General features: G+C 47.5%; 1 protein-coding gene across 1 annotated transcript in view; it reads right to left on the reverse strand.

Moving 5' to 3' along the window:
- DENND11 (DENN domain containing 11) overlaps positions 1 to 22,178 on the reverse strand; it is a 245,055-nt gene that overhangs the window by 216,325 nt on the left and 6,552 nt on the right. Inside the window, exon 2 of the mRNA XM_086952971.1 lies at positions 2,285 to 2,384. Within this exon, the coding sequence (XP_086809097.1) occupies positions 2,285 to 2,384 (100 nt within the window). The remainder of the gene's footprint in view (positions 1 to 2,284; positions 2,385 to 22,178) is intronic.

Raw genomic sequence — 22,178 nt, forward strand, 5'->3', positions numbered from 1 at the left:
ACATTCATAAGTAATACATAACATAATAAATCAAGAGTTCAACAATTACTATAGAACATACGCCTTACCAAAACATACATAACAAAATTGGAAATATCATTGATTATGCATAATCATAGAGCAATAGATGTCGGGATTTTCAGTGAGGCTAGGCATCTTGTAAGAGATTCACTACTGAACACAGGCATATTTTGGCGTATAACAATGGATATTCTACAAAAATGTGCAACACAGGGTAATAGCCCTATTAAAAACAAGCATTTGCAATGCAATAGGTTTTCGCAATTGCGAGATTTTTAGCTATTTGAATTGTAAATGACAATGCCTTTTATGTAGGTGTTTAAAAAACCTGCTATAATAAAAAGCATTGTCATTTACAATACCAATAGGTCGAAGTTTCTAAAATGCGAGACTATTGCTTTGCAAATGCTTGTTACTCTTTCCAACTGTGATGCATTCTGCAGCACACATGGATGGTGCTCCTTCCTGCACACAAACCATCCTGCGTACGAAGTCACCCTTGCACCATCTCAATTAATGCAAGGCTGCTGTAACAGCACCTGCGCAAGGAGAAAGTACTGTATTGATAACATACTGTGCATTCCTGCCCTTTCACTTTGGCGTAGGGCAGCACAGCAAGGTGCCTTGCTGAACTGCCCTACACCAAAATCCCATAAATTAGCCCTCAAGTTTGGCCTGCAACTACCGGATGTTAGTGGGGCAGGGTAGAGAAGACAACTACTGTAATAAATGATCACGAGAATACTTCAAATTTATTAATCTCTGCCACCTAGGATTCCCATCATCATTGAGTCGGTTAATCTCCCGCCTGATTCGTTTACAAGAATGTAGATTTATTTTCCTTATCATCTTATAAGCCCGACCGACTGCTTAGAGAAAACGGATTGTAAGGTTGATTGTATTTCATCATGTTTAGAGTAATATTCTTCATCAGAGAGTAGGATTCGGATGTTAAATGTTAACTATAGGTTTCTAATGAAGATTTCTCTCCAAACTGGAGATGTGTGAACCGAAAGATCTTTAAAATAAAACTGGTACTTTATTTTTTGCTGTTTGATCCCTTGCAACTGCAGGTCAACGGTTAAATATCTTTTATGGCAAGGCTATCCAACATTTTCCCTGGCTTATAGCATAGTAGTTTTGGGGATCAGGCTTACTTCCGTGACTTATCAGGTTGTTTGCGCACTGTATCTTCCTGTAACTTACTGAGTAGAGTTGAAAAGCTATTGTGGTGCTGTCACCGATGTGTGTGAGCTTGCAGGTAGTCCAAAATGCACCATCTACCAAATGAAGAGATTTGAAGAGTACACTCTTGTATAGCACACACAACGTACTCATACATATAGACCTACCATTATGTATGTTGTATCTTGATTCAAAAACAGGCTCTCAGGAACAAATTATCATCCTTAATATGGTCTTGAAACGATTTAGGAGCAGAGGTAGGGCTCCATATTAAATAACATACATCCTGTGTTTTAAGTTGTGTTTTCTTCGCGTCAATCCCTCTTCAGAGTTCCCCGCCTCCTATATGCAATTCAATCCTGACCCCTGGTCCTCACCATACTAAACACAAAATCAAACCTTTGCCATTTCCTATCATCGTTCCAAAGAGGAAATATAAATCCAGTGCCAATTAGATGGATAAAAGGGACAGCAATCAATGCACCGAGCCTTCAATGGGTGCTGTAGGTCATCACTCTTGCTTATCTTTATTCTTTCTCTCATGGCAAAGGAACTCCAGAGGCTGGCAAACACACCCACCAATGGATGAGATATAAGAAGCACTCCTCAGACTGGTGCCGTCCTAGTCAGTCTTTATGTTGTACTTTGCACCAGAAACTAAAACTCCAGAGGATGACGGATATTAGTAAATGTGCCCCAGGGTAACACAGTTGACAGTGCAGTGACGTAAGTGAGAAATCTAAACAAACTTTGGAAAAGACAACATGGCTTAATCATGAAACTGATTGGTATTGCAAATGTTTTTCCCACCTTATTGCCCACCAAGAGTGCACACGTGGCAGCCATCTTTGAATGGGTTTTTAGAAAGCATAAGAAAATATATTTAAAGATAGCTACCCAACTTCCATGGTGCTGGACAACAGACAGCTATAACTGTCGGTACACAAGATTGAAGAAGAGAGAGAAGTATTCTACTAAGACAGAGAGGACAGTATGCATGCTAGTACTTGGCATTTCAATTCAATGCACAAAATGTAAATGGCAAGGAGAAATATGCTGCAGGAATCCTCATACTCACATGAAATCAGACTGAATTCGATGAGACCCACTGGCCATGGATTTGAACTCCACCCCTTCCAAATCAATGTCCCGCGGCAAACACCACTCCACAAGGTTTCCTAATAAAGAGAGACAGGAATAGGAACACAGTTTAGCACAGACCGCATTTGGTAAGTTGTAGAGGATCTAGACCAGCGCATAAGGTGTTGTGGAGTAGATCATTCCGTTTCCTTCAGCTACATAGCGTAATTGCTTTTTCTCTTCTCTTACTACCAGCTCAGCTCCTGAGGTTATTAAGCAGTAGCTTACAGTCTTTCTTCGGCTATTGATTGCCATCAGTGTTGACAGGCAGAACATACTCAGATACGTATACCTTTTGGTACAACAATCTCTTGCGGGTATAGTTTGCTTCACGAGTATTTCTACATGAAGTACAAGTAATGCAAGGTGCGCGCTCATGGCTCCGGATAAAGGTATTACGTGCAAATTTAACTCCTTAAAACCAGGTCTATTCCCCAGCCAAATAATAGAAAATAACAATGCTCCCAACACAGAAAGTAGTAGGTAATAACATATGCTGGTATTAACCCCCCATGTTTCCAACTGCGCTGCTCGGCTAACATGGTCAGAACAGTTGTTTCAGCATGAAAAAACAAGCATTTGCAAAGCCAACAGGGCTTGCCTATGAGATTGCTTTTTTTGTTTATTGCAGGGTGGGAGGCAACACTGAGGGAGGTGGCCAGGAAGCAACATGGAGGAGGGGCAGGAGGCATCACGGAGGGAGAGGGCAGGGAGAGGGATGGGTTAGCAGCAAGCACATGTAAATGATGGGCGGAAAGAGGGAGGAAGGGGTTGTTGGCAAGTTGACAACAAAGGGTGGGGTTGAGGGTAAGCTAAAGACAACTGGCGCGGGAGGGAGGGGCTGAAAAAAAGCTGATGAAAACAGAGGGAGGGAGAGGCTGAGGACAAGCTGATGACAACTGAGCTTGGGAGGGAAGGGTTGGGGCAATCAGATGATTAACGGCAGGAAGGAGAAGAGGCTGGGCAAGCAAACCGACGTGGAGGGTTGGCAGGCGGAAGGAAAACACGGAAGGGGCACAGCTCAAAAATACGCACTCTCAGAGTACAAAAAGACAAAGAAAAAAGCCCCTAAAAAATTAGCTGTGGGAAGACACAAGCAATGTGTTATTCCTCCAGGGGACAAACAAATATGCATAGACAGGAGGTCTACAGCAACTGACTTTTAAGAGGCAAGGATATGAGACGGACAATGAAGGCAACCAATGTTAAACAATGGGCGGCCTCCAAGCTGTCTGTTAGAAAACAAACAGTCTCGAAGAGACAGCGCACAACTGTTTAGGTGAGACCTAAATAATGAACACACCAATTAATACTGCAAGGTGAGAGGAGCTCAGAACAAGATGCATTAACTCTAACTGCCAGCAGGGATGTGCAAATAAAAGCAGCCCACTATCCAGCACTGGCCATAGCACAACAGTCTCCAATACTACATTCCTTACATTTAGTGTACATGGCTCATTTAACAGATTTTGTTACTACAACATCTGATAGCTTCCTAAAGGATATATATAGGACCACTGCCTAGTGAGGTTGCCTGCAGCCAATGACAAAGGGACCTCATCAAATGAAGAATGCCCACAGCAGAGAGCAGCCCTGGGAGAAGACATATGAAGTATTAAAAATGTGCTGATGGAAAGGGCAACTTAACAGGTCCCTCAAGAGGATATATTTTTATTAATATACAGATGAGAGAGTCAAGTGAACCTCCTATTCAAGTTATTTCAAGAAGCAGAACAAAAAGGACCGTTTGATTTCAATATTATTTAAACGCCCAGGTGCTGCCATAGTTGAAAACACTTTGAACTTGCTGTCAAAATCCTTGTGAACAGGCATTGATGTTAAATACCCCAAATGATAATTGGCTAACAAGCAGGACTTGTGTGTGACGACAGAACGGGATTGCTTAAAATGTAAAAAGTGGTTTGTATCATTAGAGAACTAATTTAGCTTAGGTAGACATTGCTCATCTGGATTCTGGGCCGAATTTTTCTGGACAACATTTTTAAAAATGGCAGATGTGCTGCAGTGAGGATGTAATATTTCAAGAACCATGAGACCTCTATCCTTTTTGGGGGTCAACAAGTCTTACAGAGACAGAAAATAACTCCTCCGTGCAAGCCTTCTGCAATTTTCCAAAATGGCAGCTCTATAATGATGTGTTTAGACATCATATTGGAAATTAATTTTAATATGGTCTTTGTTTCAGGTTTTCCGTTGATTCAAATGCGGAAACTTGAGCGAAGCAGGTGGTAGCCCAGGATCTTCACCTCCTGACAGAGTGTTGCTAAATGCAAAATCGGAGGACTCCTTCAAAGAAAAATGTGTCAAATGCCAAACTAATCCGAAAGAAAAGCGTACATCAACGGCAGCTGAACAGAAGAGAGTTCGAGAAGCAGCAGAAAAATGGAAAGATAAATTCACATAAGATTGAAACTCAAGGGTGTAGAGGATCAAATATTTTATCATTGTAACAAGTTCTACAAGTCTTATACAATGGGAAAAAAAATGAAAAATGAGTTTAATTGCCGAAACCCGTGAGTCAAAACAAGAATCCGAGTCTTCTGAGAAGGTGACGACAACCGAACCCAATGCACATCCACTTAGAAGATCGATGGCTACCACTCGTCCACCTACAACAAATGATCCAAAAGCAGAATATCTTCAATTTGTTATCTGTGGTTTAAGCCAGAACAACGGTCAAAGGGATTGACGAAAGTACAAAGTACTGAGTATCAATCAGAGTACTTGTAAAGCGCGCTACTTACCCGTGAAGGTCTCAAGGCCCTGAGGGGAGGGGGTGCCGCTACTACTCGAAGAGCCAGGTCTTGAGGAGTCTTCTGAAGGAGAGTAAGTCTTGGGTGTGCCGTAGGTGGGTAGGGAGGGTGTTCCAGGTTTTGGCGGCGAGGTAGGAGAAGGATTTGCCGCCAAAGGTTGTTCGTTGGATGCAGGGGACAGCGGCAAGGAAGAGGCTGGCGGAGCGGAGCTGGCGGTGTAGAAGCTGAGTCTGCTGTTCAGGTAGGCTGGTCCGACATTGTGGAGTGCTTTGTGTGCCTGGGTGAGGAGCTTGAAGGTAATCCTCTTGTCGACGGGGAGCCAGTGTAGGACTCCCAGGTGGGGGGGGGTGATGTGGCTGCGGTGGGGGACACTGAAGTTCAGTCGGGCGGTGGCGTTTTGGATGCGTTTTAGTCGTTGTGGGTGTTTGGCTGGGATTCCTGCATAGAGTGCTTTACCGTAGTCCAGTCTGCTGCTGACGAGGGCCTGTGTCACCGTTCTTCTTGTTTCGGTCGGGATCCACTTGTTGATCCTGCGGAGCATGCGGAGGGTGTTGTAGCAGGAGGAGGAGACAGCACTGAACTGTTTAGACATGGAGAGGGATGAGTCGAGGATGAATCCTAAGTTGCGTGCATGGACGGTGGGTGTCGGTGCTGTTCCCAGTGTGGTCGGCCACCAGGAGTCATCCCAGGCTGAGGGGCTGGGCCAGAGGATGAGTACCACCGTCTTGTCCGAGTTCAGCTTCAGACGGCTGTTCCTCATCCAGTCGGCGACAGCCTTCATTCCCTCGTGGAGGTTGGTTTTGGCGGAAGGCGGGTCCTTGGTGAGGGAGAGGATGAGCTGGGTGTCGTCGGCGTAGGAGATGATGTTGAGGTCGTGATGGCGTACCACTAGTGCGAGGGGGGGCCATGCAGACGTTGAACAGCGTCGGGATGAGCCTTGGGAGACGCCGCAGATGATGTCGGCGGCTTCGGATCAGAAGAGCGGGAGTCGGACTCTCTGGGTTCTGCTGGAGAGGAAGGACGTGGTCCAGTCAAGGGCCTTCTCTTGGATTCCGGCTTCTAGGAGGCGTGTCTTTAGAGTGCGATGGTAGACCGTGTCGAAGGCGGCTGACCGGTCCAGGAGGATGAGGGCTGATGTTTCGCCGTTGTCTAGTTGGCGTCTGATGTTGTCTGTGGCGGCGAGGAGGGCTGTCTCGGTGCTGTGGTTTCGTCTGAACCCGGACTGGGACGGGTCTAGGATGTTGTTGTCTTCCAGGTGGCGGGCCAGATGCATGGTGACGATTTTCTCGATGACCTTCGCAGGGAACAGGAGCAGGGAGATGGGCCGTAAGTTCTTGAGGTCCTTGGGGTCCGCCTTGGGCTACTTGAGGAGGGCGTTTATTTCGGCATGCTTCCAGCTTTCCGGGAAAGTTGCTGTTTCGAAGGAGATGCTAATGACCTTCTGAGTTGGGGTGCGATGGCTGTGTCTGCTTTGTTGAATACGTGGTGTGGGCACGGGTCTCACAGAGATCCTGAGTGGATGGTGTTCATGACCTTGCGGGTCTCGTCGTTGTTGACGTTGGACAGGAGGTCAGGTGGTTGACGCTGGTGTTCACAGGGGAGGTGGAGTCTGGCGTAGCCGGGGAGGTTGTGGTGTTGAAGCGGTCATGGATGTCAGATATCTTGCGGCGGAAGAAGATGGCTAGTGAGTCGCACAGTTCATGTGAGGGCAATATGTTGTTGGCGCTGGGGTTGGGGTTGGAGAGTTCCTTTAAGATGCAGAAGAGCTCTTTGCTGTCGTGTGCGATGTTATCCAGGCGGTCTTTGAAGGAGGATCTCTTGGCTAATCTGATGAGGTGGTGATGTCTGAGGGGGGCGTCCTTGTGGGCTGCGTGGTTGTCCGATGTGCGTTCGTGGAGCCATATCTTCTCCAGTTTCCGGCATGCACGTTTGAAGGTCTGAAGCTCATCGGTGAACCAGGTGGCTCTCTTGCTGGCGTGGCTGTTGGAGGGTTTCTTGAGCGGGCGATGGTGTTGGCGCAGTCGCCAATCCACTGTCTGAGGTTGCAGGCTGCAGTGTCTGGGTTGGTGGGGTCGGTGGGTGGGTTCTGGGCGAAGGTGATGATCAGCTGGTCTGAGGTGACTTTGCTCCAGCAGTGGCGGGGTATCTGTTGGGTGCGGGGTGCGTGGTTGGTTTCTTGAAGGTGAAATGGATGCAGCGGTGGTCGGTCCAGTGGAGTTCGGTGGTGTGGTCAAAGGCAACGTGGGTGCCTGTGGAGAAGACTGGGTCCAGCATGTGGCCGGCGGCGTGGGTGGGTGTGATGACGAGTTGTCTGAGGAGAGGTTGTCGATCAGGGTGGTGGAGTTGGCGTTGTTGTTGTTCTCAAGGTGGAAGTTCAGGTCCCCGAGGAGGATGTAGTCCGCGGAGAAGAGTGCGTGGGTGCTGGCGAGGTCGGCGATGGAGTCGCTGAACTGAGCTCGGGCTCCCAGAGGTCTGTAGGAGGAGTGTTCCTCTGAGGGTGGTGTTGGGGTCTGTGTGGATCCAGAAGTGCAGGTGTTCGGCGGTGTTGAGGGTGTCGTCTGCATGGGTGGCGACCTGGAGGGTAGACTTGAGGACAATGGCTATTCCTCCTCCGATTCAGTTGGCGCGATCCCTGCAGGTGATCTTGTATCTGTCCGGGATGGCTATGGCAATGTCGGGCGCCGAGGAGTCGTTCAACCAGGTCTCAGTCAGGAAGGCAGTGGCCAATTGGAGGAGCAGGCCTTGAGGACAGCATGCATCTTAAAGGGGCGGTGAGCTTCTGACAATAGACGCATGGATACCATAGTGAAAGTAGCACGGCAAGGTGCGCTGTTGAAAAAAACATAGGAATGTTTTAAAAGTAGATTCAGTTGAGCCGCCCAGCACAAATGTAAGGCGCGCAGCTGGCATGTTAAATCTGAAATACGTTGTGTCACATTGTAAATAAAAACACAATATTTAAAGTTAAAGTGCGACGTCCCGGTGAGTGATTTTTGGTCAATATAAAGCAGCCACACAAGAGTTGCTGCTACCATATTTTAAGTTAAAGTGAGATGTTGCGGCATGCCCTTTTTGTAAGTATAAAGCGTTTAATAATGTGCAATGTCCAAAGCAGCTGTAGCCAACCAAGGAGGGGGAGCGGGCGTGTACGGTGAGTGTTTTTTGTAAATATGAAGTGACCAATAAAGCACAACGTCCAAGCAGCTGTACCCAACGAGGAGAAGCAAGCTTAAAGCAACAACAACAAAATTGAGAAAGTGAAAAAAACGAATATGAGCGAAGAAAGGAAGGGTGCAGGAAAGGGGGGCTTAAAAACTGTGAGGAGTGGACAGGGAGAGAAGAGACAGGAGCGAGAGAAAACGGGCAGGAAAGGGGGAGGGAGGAAGTACCTGAAGCGACAGAGAAGATGGGAGACGAGTTTGGCAGCAAAAATAGCTGGTTTGTGGACGCGCACGGAGCACATGAACTGTGGCAAATCTGCCGTTGGTTTCAGAGCTTATTTGGCCCTCAATACTCTCGTCTATTCATCACTTACGTGATAAAATAGTCGAGACCTAAAAACACATCCCTGTACTTTTGATGGAGACTACCAAAAGCACAGTAAAAATATTCTAAATGCATGATACATACATACTATATATATGCACACTCCACATTTAAAGGATATTGGACCGAGCACACAGAACACAGTTTAGAGCAGGAAATAACCACAATCCACCTTTGAGGGAAACAAACGAACATTCAGCAATTACGCCACACTCCCGAAGAATCTTCTCCCTCCACATCTAACGAAGACAACCGTGAATACAAAGTAACTGTTGCACCCCGGGTCTGGCGGCTTAGTGGACTAATGCGTTCACTCTGGGGGCCTGTGTTTGACCTCATGGTCGCAGGTTCAAATTCCGGCGGGTCCACTCAGCCTTTCATCATTCGGAGAACGATAAAATGAGTACCATTGAGTTGGGTAACAATAAGCATCTGTTATTCAGCACTAAGGTGCCCACGGGTGAACGTGCATTTCGTGATGTTATAAAGCAGTTTCTTCCACCTCTCAGTAAGACAGGAGCACTCCGACTACCAACATGGAGTGAGGACATGTTCTGACTCTGTGCTATGGTATTCAGAACCTATAACTATTTAGCACCAGGTAGGTCAGCAAACAGTAGAATATGAAATTTTGGAACAGGGGCAATGCAATCAAAAAAATCCGATGATACTCGAACCTCGGCAAAGAGCAAATTGCTCTCATACAACACCCTCCATTCTTTCAAAGTGTCTGGAGTCAACACATTCGACGCCTTAGTGCTTATTCACTTAAGCAACACATTGAAGAATGTACAGATGTTTGCAACCTCCATGAAGGTCGATGCACCAAACACGAAGCTTGCTAGTGCAATGGATAGCAGCACCTTCAGACACCACTTTATACGTACTGTTCTGCATTCTTTTTCCCCTGTAGGGGCATTTCCTGTCCTGACTCCCCCGGCCAAGTTCCATTTCCCGTACCTTACCTCACCACCATGACACCACCTTTTCTCCTCCCGCTATACATTCCTATCCTGTTAGCGCTGACGTGGCGTGACCCGCACAGGTGCGAGGTAGGAAACACGAAGGGCAAACAGAGGTGTGACGGCACCGCGCAGACTTCAGCGGCCTCCCGACCAAATGAGTCTAGGACTGAGTGGGCCGCCCCCCTGTCCGTGCTGCGGCCCCGGATCGTGCAGCAGCGCCACGGACTGTGAGCAGGAGGTAGACCGTTTGGAGACGCGGGGCACACGTCCAAGCGGAGGTAGTTAATAATTGTGTACATCCCGGGGAACAGAGAGTGTCCATTAGGAGTTACCGGGGGAACCTGCAGCTAACCACTGGCTTACCCTTTAGTACTCTTGGAGCGGCCCTTGGTACCCCTAAAAACAGGGCTCGTGAAGGCAGGAGATAAAGTTCATGTGGCTGAAAGCCCTTTGAACTTTCTGTAGTTGTCGCCGTTTCCCTTTCCTCTAGACCGCCAGCAGCAAATACAAGGCTGTTGAGACACTAAGGACGTGTTATGAAGTCAAGCTGGTGATGTCATCGGGTGTCAAACAGAGTGAGATGTCACTTCCGCAACCCGTGTTCGATCCGGTTGAGCTTTGACATAATCACACGTGGCTAACCCCAGCGAGAAAAACTAAATTAGGGCAGTGCACAGTAGCAGTCTTCTCGTCACATTTCTTATTCAACAAAACCAGCACGGCCTGTGTTACAAGGACCACAAGTATCCCCTTACACCTATCTCCTCAACCCATGCCATGGAGACAGATGCTTCTAGATTTGGGCTTGAGTTTCATAACAACTGCCCGCTAAATTGCAAATTTCAAGAGACTCGTGCGGAAGGGAGTAGATGTAGTCCAGTAACTAAACTGCCGATTTAGGAACATTCACGCAATCTCCCTGTGCACAACTGTAATAGTGAGAACTTTAAGGTCAGTTTACAAACCAATTATGGTACAATGTGTCGATAACCCACTGGGATTTTGCTATGTAAATTGGGATAGAAAGTATTTTTGCTCGTGTTGTTCGGTGCATATCTATTTTAAACTAGGCTCTCAATGCAAATGTTGGTGCATAAGTGCACTGACAACGCTTATGCTGTGTGGCCCTAGTGCATGCTGATAACCATAGCAAGTTAGGATTCGTGGAACAAATGTGATTCCTGCAATAAAAGGCAATTACGATTTGTAATTGAAAAGCCTCCGAATAAAAACGTAATAGGAGTCTTCCAACTGACATGAAGTGAGGTTTCAACCCGAACCTGAAAAAAGGTAGTTAATAAAATAAAATGAAATGATGTATCTACTATACCTACACATACACACACACACACACATATACACACACATACATACAAATATTTTTATTTTAATCTATGTTTTTCTAAACAGAAGGTGCTTTCCAAACCACCTGGATTCTTCCGACTTTGCCTAAGTGCAGCTGCTTAAGTGCGATCCTAAATCGTCACAGTCCTTATGCACCTAGCAGGCAATGTCATCTTTATTGCTATGCTTAGGCTTCAAAACAACGGGGTTTGATCTCGCCAGTATAGCAGACCAAAGCCTGACTCTTTTAGAGTTATAAACACGTTTTGTTTATGGAACATTTTAAATATAACCTTTTTGCATGCAGTTATTGCCCAACATGCCATTCCGTTCAATGATCCCCAAGAGTCGAAGCATGCAATAACTGTCAGGATCTGAACTTGTGATGTACAGGTCACACAAACAACTCCGATGCAACCGTGTAACACAGTCAGCATTATTTGAACATGCGCATAGTGTTTGAAAGGTACATTTTGCAAAGCTACAATCTAACAAGCAAGAGACATATACACAAAACCATTATGTGAGACGTAGAAGCATTTCTATATAGGTGACTAGAGAAGCAGATAGGCAACATCAGATTATTATGCTGTACCAGACTGTGAATCACACCCAATAGCATTAACATGTTACCGCTTCGGCTTGTGACATCACTTCCTTTAATGTCAGTGCATATTTTGCATGCTAGGTAATCGCCCTACTTTTAGGGGTTACTGCTGGTTAGCCAGCCCGAAACCAATGGGTCTGAGAAGCATCACAGCAGTCAGAACCCATTGTTCCAAATATAATGAGTACAATGCACTTGTCCCATAACCTGTGCTCACCCTCTGGTAGCTTCGCACCACGACCAAGGACCGCTCCAAGAGTACTAAAGGGTAAGCCAGTGGTTAGCTGCAGGTTCGCCCGGCAACCCCTAATGGACATTCACTGCCCGGATTTCAACGGGTGCTCGTGAGGTTGTAGCTGGGCGTGCTATGGTGAATGGGGGGCAGGGGGATAATCTGGAAATTGGTTGCACAGGGAGGCTTTGGGAAAAGTCCACGAGCCCCCAGAAGAGGGCTTAGGTTGCAAAGGTTCTTGGAGCAAGGAGGCACAGCTGATTCTTCAGGACCTCGGCAGCTCAGTTGCAGAGAGGTTAGGTCGGCTGGGCGAGCAAAGATGCTCCCCATGGTCATGGACAAACAGCTGGCATGGGTAAGATAAAGGTAGACAGGCCACTCATGAAATGGGTCTCAGTTATGCAGACGTCCTTCGCTGGCTGCTTGGTCCTGGTGCAATGGAAATCCAGACTGGACTCTTATTGTTGGTGTTTGGTACAGGGTGCCCAGTAACCCGAGGTTGGTGCTGCACAGCTCCAGTTGGTGCGGGTGTCTTCACACTCAGTGGAGAGACAGATCTGACCTGCCAGAGCACGAGTAACTTCTGGTCGTCTGCGGCGGCGGTCGGGAACAGGGTGGACCAGACTCTTGCTGGTCAGTGCCTGCGATAGCTACCCGACTCCAAGGGATACTGTTGCTGATTTTTGAAGTGCTGGCAAGCTACCCAAGGCTTTGGTAGCTCTCCAGCTCACAGGGCGAGTCACTGTCACGATTGACGAGGGAGGGCTTAGGATGGGCTGGATTACGCTCCAAATAGTTCTGCTGCAGTTCTCGCCAGGCAGTGACTCCTCTTTGTCCTTCTTCTCTTGATCCATCAAATCTAAGTTCTTAGGATCTGGGGTGTCACCTGAATACTCAATTTAGGGCATTACCGGGAATGGCAGGTAGTAGCTAACGGACTGCCTACCTTTAGGGTGTCTACATCGGCTATATGGTCACTTCATGTGGGAAGTGGGCATAACCCGGACTCCAGAAGGCTAATTACTTCCAAAACAGCATGGCAGAAAAGTGGGGTCCGCATCAGCTAGTTGACCTTAGGGGCGGTGCTGGCTTGATGTGGGCACATCTAATCCTACTACATTTCCTGCCTGTCTTGCCACAAAAACATGGGGTCAGGACAGGGGGCTGGTCATCTCCACTATCTGGAGAAACCTGGGTCACATAACAAAGGTGTCAGGCCCTTTAGAGCTTACCACCTTGGAATGCAGTTCCTGCTTGGAGGAGGTGTCGGCACCTCCGCTAAGAGTATGCATTGTTCCTGTTCTCTGAGAGCACAGGCTCTCGCCTCACGGGTCATAAACTTGTCTACGGAGGTTGGCTGATCAAAACCAGTCAGTGAACACATTAGGGAGCTGCAGGTTTGCAGGGGGAACTCTACGGTGCACTCTGGGTGCATTGTTTAATAAATCAACCACTGGTATCATTGTGGGTTTCTCAAGAGGAGGGGTTTGGTACCAAAACACCTTGGGGTATAGTGAATCCATCATGTAGTTGGGGAGCTCATAATCACAAGTGTCCAGCCCATGTACTCGTCATGTCTTCCCGGGGACACTTGTGGGATCCCCGGGTTAACTAAGATATCACAGGGACACATCAGCTCATGCAGCTATGTCTACACATGGGAATAAAAGGGGGTGGTGATGGACGGAGCATCTGAATCAATCAAACACTCACACCCAGTCGAAAGATCTGGGTTTAATCCATCACCGTTCTTTAGCCCACTCTGCCACCCCAGTTCAGAGATGGCTATATGCAAATCAGTCTGACCCTGTGCCTCATGGGAACAGTCCAGCCCGAACTGCCAAGCCATGTCTTCCCTGGACCGGAAACAAGCTTCGGAGGACCGGTTTCTGGCATTCCAGCCGTCTTCAGCCCGGCTTGCTTGAATCCAGTGGCAAAGTGAGCGTGGGCAGTCCTCTGTTCGATTAAGTCCCTTGTGAATAGAGTCCAGTAGTATTATACATTTGAGCTCTTCTTTGTTCAATAGGTGGGGCATGCTGCCCCCTCTAGGTGGGAGCTTTAGTGATTTCAGGATAGTCCAGCGAATGTCATCCTCATTATGGTTGAATTCCTCAAAGTGTTCCACCAGTGGGGCGTTAGGTGTGCGGCATCTGATGCGGCTTCTGTGTTGGCATATCCTGGTTTTGATTTTCTGAGCAGTCTGTCCTACATAATTTTTCTTACACGGACATTGGATCAGATAAATCACATTGGTGGTGTTACAATTTGTTAATGTATTGCATGTGAAGGTGACATTGTCAAATACAAAACTTTTCCCTTCAATTGTGAAATTACAAACTACACACCCACCGCACTTAACATGTCCGACTGTGGGGGACAGACCCCAAGCGGATTCCAGAGTGGAGGAGTTGCTAGGGCTAGGAAGGGCAGCACGGACCAAATGGTCCTTGAGATTCCTACTCTTTTTGAATGCAAAGAGTGGGCGTTCCAAGTCTAGGATTCCTGCATTATTACAGGCCAGTGTTTCAGAATCATTTTTCTTATATTATTGGAGATGGGAGAGAATGTTGTGACACAAGCTATTTTGTCCTGCTTAGTTTTCTGGTTAGGGACAAGAAGTGTCTCTTGTGGGCGATACCACGCTCTTTTGAGTGCATTTTTAACAATCTTTCCTGGGTATCCCCTATTTTTTCAGCTTGTTCGATAAGATGGTGCTTTCACAGAAGTAGTCTTCCTTGCGAGAACAATTGCGCCTGATGCGTAAGAATTGGGAGAAAGGTAAGGAGTCCCTCAATGCCCTAGGATGGTTACTTGAGTATTCTAACAGAGTATTTCTCTCTGTGGGCTTCCTGTAGAGTTTTGTGAACAGCTCACCATCCTGATGTAATATTGTCAGATCAAGGAAGTTAATGGACTCTTTGTCAGAGGTGAGGGTGAATTGTAGCTAGGTAAGCCAGTCCAAATGCAAAAACGGAAATCAGTAGTACTCCTAATTTTGGAGCCGCGCCACTTATTTTTTAAATTTAACCCCCAGCAACCACGAGGATCCATCAGAGGGAACCTCGTTAACACGGCTAATTACAGGTTTATCTCTCCAGGTTTCCAAAGCCCACACCATATGGTAGGTAAGCCTCCTGCGTGCTGCCAATGCTTTTACAATTTATACTGACCATCGGTCTAAAGGCTCTAATATTCCCTTGCAATTGATACTGCAACCCGGGTAGAAATTCTGTTCCTCCGGTGCAAAACCATTCTATGCAAAGGCGTTTAACTATAGCGCTAGCTAAGCATTACCCGTGGGTGCGTAAACGACCTAGATTGCGCATCCCTTAAAGCATGCATAACCTTTTAATTGGCAGCTCCCAGCAGACTGAAGCACACTTTGAAACCCCTGTCCTTGCAGCAAATGTCAGCACGACAACCTCTAACCTGGCAGCACCCAGCACGCTGCACAGGGAAGTAAACCCCGGCCCCCCAATGAGTCAATCCTGCTCTGATTTGAAATGTGACTGCTGTTAGGCACTATTTCACTCACTATGTCACTTATTCACAAAGCACGACAATGTAACAAAAGCGACCCCAATGTCACCGTCGATACAGCACAAGTCGTGATGAATGACACCTATGTCACTGCGCCGTTTTTTTCAGCACTTTTTCACCTGTACAAAATGAATTTTCTTAAAATCACAAACACACCAGCAAAGAACCGGCGAGCTCAAATAATGGCCGTTTTTAACTTTTAATTGTGCCCTGTCAAGTATTCTCTGGTTTTTTCCTTGCTGTGGGCCTAGGCCTAAAAATTGTCTTTTATCTCCCCCTTTTTCTTCTACAGGCTTTATGTATTGCAGGCAATAACTGTAAAAATAGTCCTGATGATGATCCCATTGTACTATGAGCCCTTAGGGATCGAAACGTCGACGCAATAAGCAGTGTAGCATATTATTTAATATGGTTATTTGAAATTGTTGGCACTGCAGGGTGAATTTGTTGTAACTGTATTTACTGTAACTACAAGTCACCTATTGGCTCAAAAACTTCTTGTTTTGCCTGAAAAGTTTTTTCCTTGTTCTATCTCCCTCTTCCTGGTTTATCTTTTCTTAACCTTTCGGGATAGGTACAGGACTGTACCCTATCTTGCCACTATTTTTGGCCTCCCCTTGGGCCAACACAACTTCATGTTATCTTTTGAATAAACTTACGCCCGGCTGGACGTGTTTCAAAAATATAGTACTTATTGTAGTCTATATTGCTACTTTCTTGTTATATCTTGATTCCTTAGGACCCCTGTTCTTCGAAATAAGTTAAGTAACCCACGGTCCGAAGGTCCCCTACTGGGTTCCCTTGTGTCCTAAAAACAACAACCTACTTGATGACACTCAGTTTGGCTTCAGACAGGGACACGGGACGGAGACAGCACTGCTAAAGGCCGCCGACGAAATTCGAACGACAATGGACATGGGAGGAGCGGCAGTCCTAATACTCCTAGATCTTTCTGCGGCTTTCGACACGGTCGATCATGTCACTCTGATCGACCGTGTCTCAGCTCTAGGAATTAGAGGCAAAGCTAAAGACCTGATTGCCTCTTTCCTAGATAATCGCCCCCAGACTGTCAAGATGGGTAATTTCACCTCCCAGACCTTCTCCCTCCCATGCGGCGTTCCACAGGGCTCCTCGCTAAGTCCAACGCTTTTTAATATCTATGTATCGGACTTAGCGAGGGTGATAAAATCTTATGGAATTGCCCTGACAACTTACGCCGACGATACCCAATTAGTATTATCAGTGCACAACAACGGAGCATCTATCGCCGCCAACTTTCAAGAGGGAATGAAGGCCATAAGCTCCTGGATGTCATCAAACTGCCTCAAACTTAACTCCGACAAAACGGAGGTGATGACATTCGGGAGCTTGCACCCAGCATGGTCCCCTCAATGGTGGCCACCTCAGATGGGGTCCCCCCCCCCAACCGGTGGTCAAGGTCCGAAACCTCGGAGTCATTTTTGACAATAAACTTACTTTCATACACCACGCCAACGCTGTTGTATCATCTGCCTTCTACACTCTAAAAAAAATTTAAAAATTACTTCCTTACCTACCACAGTCCGCGGGCAAAATACTCATCAGCACCTTAGTGTTCTCGAGAACCGACTATTGTAACTCTCTTCTCCTGAATGTCCAAGAAAAGGTTCTCAACAAGCTCCAGACAGTACAAAACGCGGCGGCCAGAACCCTACTATCCATTCCTAAGTTCACTTCAACCTCAGCTCATATCAAGAAACTACATTGGCTTCCGGTTAGGAGCCGAATCAAATTTAAGGCTCTGTGCATAGCCTATAAAACTCTGAATAATGCAGGACCACAGTTTCTAAAAAGAGCTCTCCGCCGACTGGAACAACGCAGGACCCTTCGATCTTCCTCTGCCTACCTGCTAAACGTCCCTAGGACAAGAAAGGCCAGCTGGGGAGACAGATGTTTCACAACCGCCACACTGTGGAACACCCTACCACTTCATATCAAAACTGCCCCCACGCTCCTCAAATTCAGAAAGAGCCTTAAAACATGGCTGTTCTCATTGTCCTAACTCCCCCGTCACACCATCAGTGAGCTCTGTAAAAACTAGCGCCGAGACACCCGTATGGGTATTTGCGCGCTTTAAAAATTGCAAAAATAAATAAAATAAATAAATGAGGCACAGGGTCAGACTGATTTGCATATAGCCATGTCTGAACTGGGGTGGCAGAGTGGGCTAAAGAACGGTGATGGATTAAACCCAGATCTTTTGACTGGGTGTGAGTGTTTGATTGACTCAGATGCTCCGTCCATCACCACCCCCTTTTGTACCACACATGGGAATAGTGCACCCTCCCTTAGGCCTGCTGTAGGGGTGACTTACCTATATCACATGCAGTGCTGTGTAACCATGGCACAGAGGGATGTGTGCCACGTTTACTCTTCGTTTTTGTCTGCACCAAGACATGCAGGCTGCAATGGTAGTTTGCATGAGCTTGGTGAGGGGTCCCTTAGCGTGGTACAATTCATGCTGCAGTCGTTGGGAACCCTATTTAGTTCCAATGCCATAGGTACCAGGGGTACCACTTACTAGGGACTTACATGGAGCCTGAAGTGGTGTCAATTGTGGAACAATGGTACAGTTTTAGGGAAAGAACACTAGTGCTGGGACCTGGTTAGCAGAAACACAGCACACTTTCAGTCAAAGTTAAACCAGATATCAGGCGGGGGGGGTTATTTCAACAAAAACCCTGTTTCCCACATGTATGCAGTACTACAACTAGTCGCTATGAAGGGATGAGGCCAACTTTACCCACCTGTATTCAAATTTTTAGTCTCAACGCTGAGAAAATCTATAAAGACGGCATTAACCGATAGTAATATGTATGGCTTACAAAGAAACACAAACAAAACTGAAAGAAGGGACCAACACAATATGACGAAGTGGGAAAGAACAGGGTGTGGAAAGTTTCAATAAGAAAAATGTGGATCAGGAAAGAGTGTGGGAAATGGGGTTCTATCCCACAGGTAGGTGGTTGCTCAGTGCGAGCTTCTATTCCACCGGTGTCTGCTTAGTACAAAGTCTTATCCCACCGGCAGCTGCTAAGTGCACTCGTATCCCCACAGTGATTAAACTAGCAGGAAACACAGTCTATAGCGTATCAAGCAGATCGTTTTTTAAACTAATATGGACACAGACGGGTGGATGTCAAACACTTTAATTATTAACACAGAATTCGAGATACACTTTAACATATAGTGAGTCGACGTTCACGTCAAGGTCTCTTAAATATGCAACGGTTTTCTTTTTTTAATTTCAAACAGCCTGATACAAAATAAATCTATCTTAAGATCTGCTGAAGTTTAGGTACAAGAGGACAAAGAACAAAATGTCTCTGTGTACACTAGCCAACAAATAAAAGACAAGAAACATCGAGTGTTCTTCTCCGCGTAAAAACAAAACTATCATCTTGGCTAATGATTGTTAAAACGGACCTTTAAGGGGAATGGGTCATTTAGAAAGAACAGACCATTTTCACTTAAAACAATTTTAATCTACCCACTCCTCAAATAGACGAGGAATCTACTCAAATAACTTGAGGTTAATGTATCTGCTTTAAAAAGATTTGAATAATGCACAATCCTGGTTTCAATCAAGTTTGATACCCAGCCTTTCATATTCATAAAGTAGAAAAAAAAGTGGAATCACAGAGATGGATCACTTTAACAACCCTTATTCCTGCACTGAGAAACACAAAGCTATTAAACATGCAATAAACGTGACTTATCATGCCTGCTAAAAGGAACATTGGCAACAAAAAAAAACACAATTGGCAGATCCTGGGATGAGGGTGGCTCATGGAAATACAGTGACATTACAAGGCGTGATACCTTAACTGATCAGCCCTAGGACTTGTCTCCTTCCGCTAAGGGACTTTTGTCTGTTTAACTGCCTCTATTTAACTGTCTCCATAGAAAATGACCAGTAGGGGTCAGTAAAATACAAGCCTTGCTTTCTGCTGAGGGACTTTTATTTTTATTTTTCTGGCAACTGCCTCTTTTTAACTTTATTGATAGAAAACTACCAGCAGAGGTCAGTAAAATACCACAATCACTTTAGCATTCTCTAGATTCCAGTCCATAGAAATTATCTTCCACCAGCACCCATAGACAATATATTTTTCAAATCTTGTATTTCCAGGGATATGAATACTGAAGACTATACCATTTCCCGCTGAAAGGCAATATTTCTCTCCATGTTTTGCCATACTTGGCGTGTTACGCAGTTTGGTGCTTACTTTCCCACCATGTAGCACCCAGGCTAATGTGCTGCATAGCTAAATACATAAAAGGTCCCAAAGGCGAGACCAATTGCAGTGCAAATGCTTGTTACTCTTGTTAATAGTGTCTGGACAAAAGTTTAACTTCATTAGTATCAGTGTAACACCAGAATAGACTACTAAGAAACTGACATGTGGCCAGTTAGAACCTTGTGAAGGGCCTTCCAATCCAAAACCTGTTGCATTTTTTATACCTTTTGAGATATAAACATGTCTTGTTAACATATGCAGGTTTTGCAGCAGATGGTGAATTATATGGCAAATCTGCCATTGTGCGGGGAGCAGGCGGGCAACTAGAGCCAAATTTCGGGGGTGGTGAGCCCAATGGTTGCGCGCTTGGCGGGGAGCACTGTGTCCGCAGAATCCCAGTAGCCCAGATTTACAGAAATGTTGGCACTAAAGTCAAGTTGGTTTAACGTTTTCTATATACAAGGACTTCCATGAAAGGATATATGCCAACAATCCGGATGTGTACATTAGACACCAAATTATTTTTTAAGCCAAAGATAACGATTTATTTTTCTCCAGATTATAACTTTCCCCACACCAAAATATAGGCATGGGGAAATTGCACTCCACGGTATTCCCAAATGTTGCCACACTTATAAAAGTGAAATTACTTTGAAATTCTTCAGGACTTAGTCTCTCAAAATGTTGACTGTCTCCCTTTATACACATTTCCTTTCTCCCAGTTTTCCCTCATCCGCTCCACCCATAACTTACTCCCCTTTCCCTACTGGAATACTTGTGAGATGTATGATGTGCAGCAGCGGTTCTTCTGATGCGATGGAAGACATGGTTCGGAGGGCTTGTGCTAGAACATTCAGGGCAGCAGCCTAGAGATGTTTTAGGACCGACAGTCGCACAATATGCACCCCCACTAAATGACGTGCATGTACTCCATACCTTGAGACACTGCCTTTTAAACTGCCGCTCGTGTGGAGTATTTGCCCTGCTGACCTGCTCGCCATTGTCCTGGCTGGGAGCCAACGAGTGCTTGCCTGGGGAGACACCGCCTGAGAGTTCGGCCGCAGTGGAGGTGAGAGGCGCAGGCGAGCGGGACTGCGAGGACCAGCATTCCATTGGTCATCGTCAGCTGGTTCCTCTTCCCGCCGCGCCGCGCCCCCTCCCAGTGCCGCGCCCCCCGCCTGAGCCATTACTTAACTCCTCGCGGCCCCCGCTCCGCGGGAGCCGCTCGTGTGGAGTATTTGCCCTGCTGACCTGCTCGCCATTGTCCTGGCTGGGAGCCAACGAGTGCTTGCCTGGGGAGACACCGCCTGAGAGTTCGGCCGCAGTGGAGGTGAGAGGCGCAGGCGAGCGGGACTGCGAGGACCAGCATTCCATTGGTCATCGTCAGCTGGTTCCTCTTCCCGCCGCGCCGCGCCCCCTCCCAGTGCCGCGCCCCCCCGCCTGAGCCACTACTTAACTCCTCGCGGCCCCCGCTCCGCGGGTGCCGCTCGTGTAGAGTATTTGCCCTGCTGACCTGCTCGCCATTGTCCTGGCTGGGAGCCAACGAGTGCTTGCCTGGGGAGACACCGCCTGAGAGTTCGGCCGCAGTGGAGGTGAGAGGCGCAGGCGAGCGGGACTGCGAGGACCAGCATTCCATTGGTCATCGTCAGCTGGTTCCTCTTCCCGCCGCGCTGCGCCCCCTCCCAGTGCCGCGCCCCCCCGCCTGAGCCATTACTTAACTCCTCGCGGCCCCCGCTCCGCGGGTGCCGCTCGTGTGGAGTATTTGCCCTGCTGACCTGCTCGCCATTGTCCTGGCTGGGAGCCAACGAGTGCTTGCCTGGGGAGACACCGCCTGAGAGTTCGGCCGCAGTGGAGGTGAGAGGCGCAGGCGAGCGGGACTGCGAGGACCAGCATTCCATTGGTCATCGTCAGCTGGTTCCTCTTCCCGCCGCGCCGCGCCCCCTCACAGTGCCGCGCCCCCCCGCCTGAGCCACTACTTAACTCCTCGCGGCCCCCGCTCCGCGGGAGCCGCTCGTGTGGAGTATTTGCCCTGCTGACCTGCTCGCCATTGTCCTGGCTGGGAGCCAACGAGTGCTTGCCTGGGGAGACACCGCCTGAGAGTTCGGCCGCAGTGGAGGTGAGAGGCGCAGGCGAGCGGGACTGCGAGGACCAGCATTCCATTGGTCATCGTCAGCTGGTTCCTCTTCCCGCCGCGCCGCGCCCCCTCCCAGTGCCACGCCCCCTTGTCATACTTAGGTGAACCTGCCCACGCGCATCGCGGGACGCGCGCGGGGCGGCCACCGGGGCGAAGACCGGGCAAAGAGCGGGCCGTTCTAGGCCGTTAGAGGCCGGCAGAGACCGGACCGGGCCACCCCTCTGACGCCCCGGGCCTTGTAGCTCCCCTTACATACTCCATCATGGCGACCAGAACTTCACGAAGTAAGTCTGCTCAACAAGGTACAAGCACTCTGGAAAATTTTTTCCCAAAGACGAGTAACCTAGCTAGTAAATGCTCGTCAATCCCTGAGGCGCACCTCGAGATGGGCCCGGAAAGTGTGTTTCTGG

Source organism: Lissotriton vulgaris, chromosome 1_2, assembly GCF_964263255.1.
Source record: "Lissotriton vulgaris chromosome 1_2, aLisVul1.2, whole genome shotgun sequence".
NCBI lineage: Eukaryota > Metazoa > Chordata > Amphibia > Caudata > Salamandridae > Lissotriton > Lissotriton vulgaris.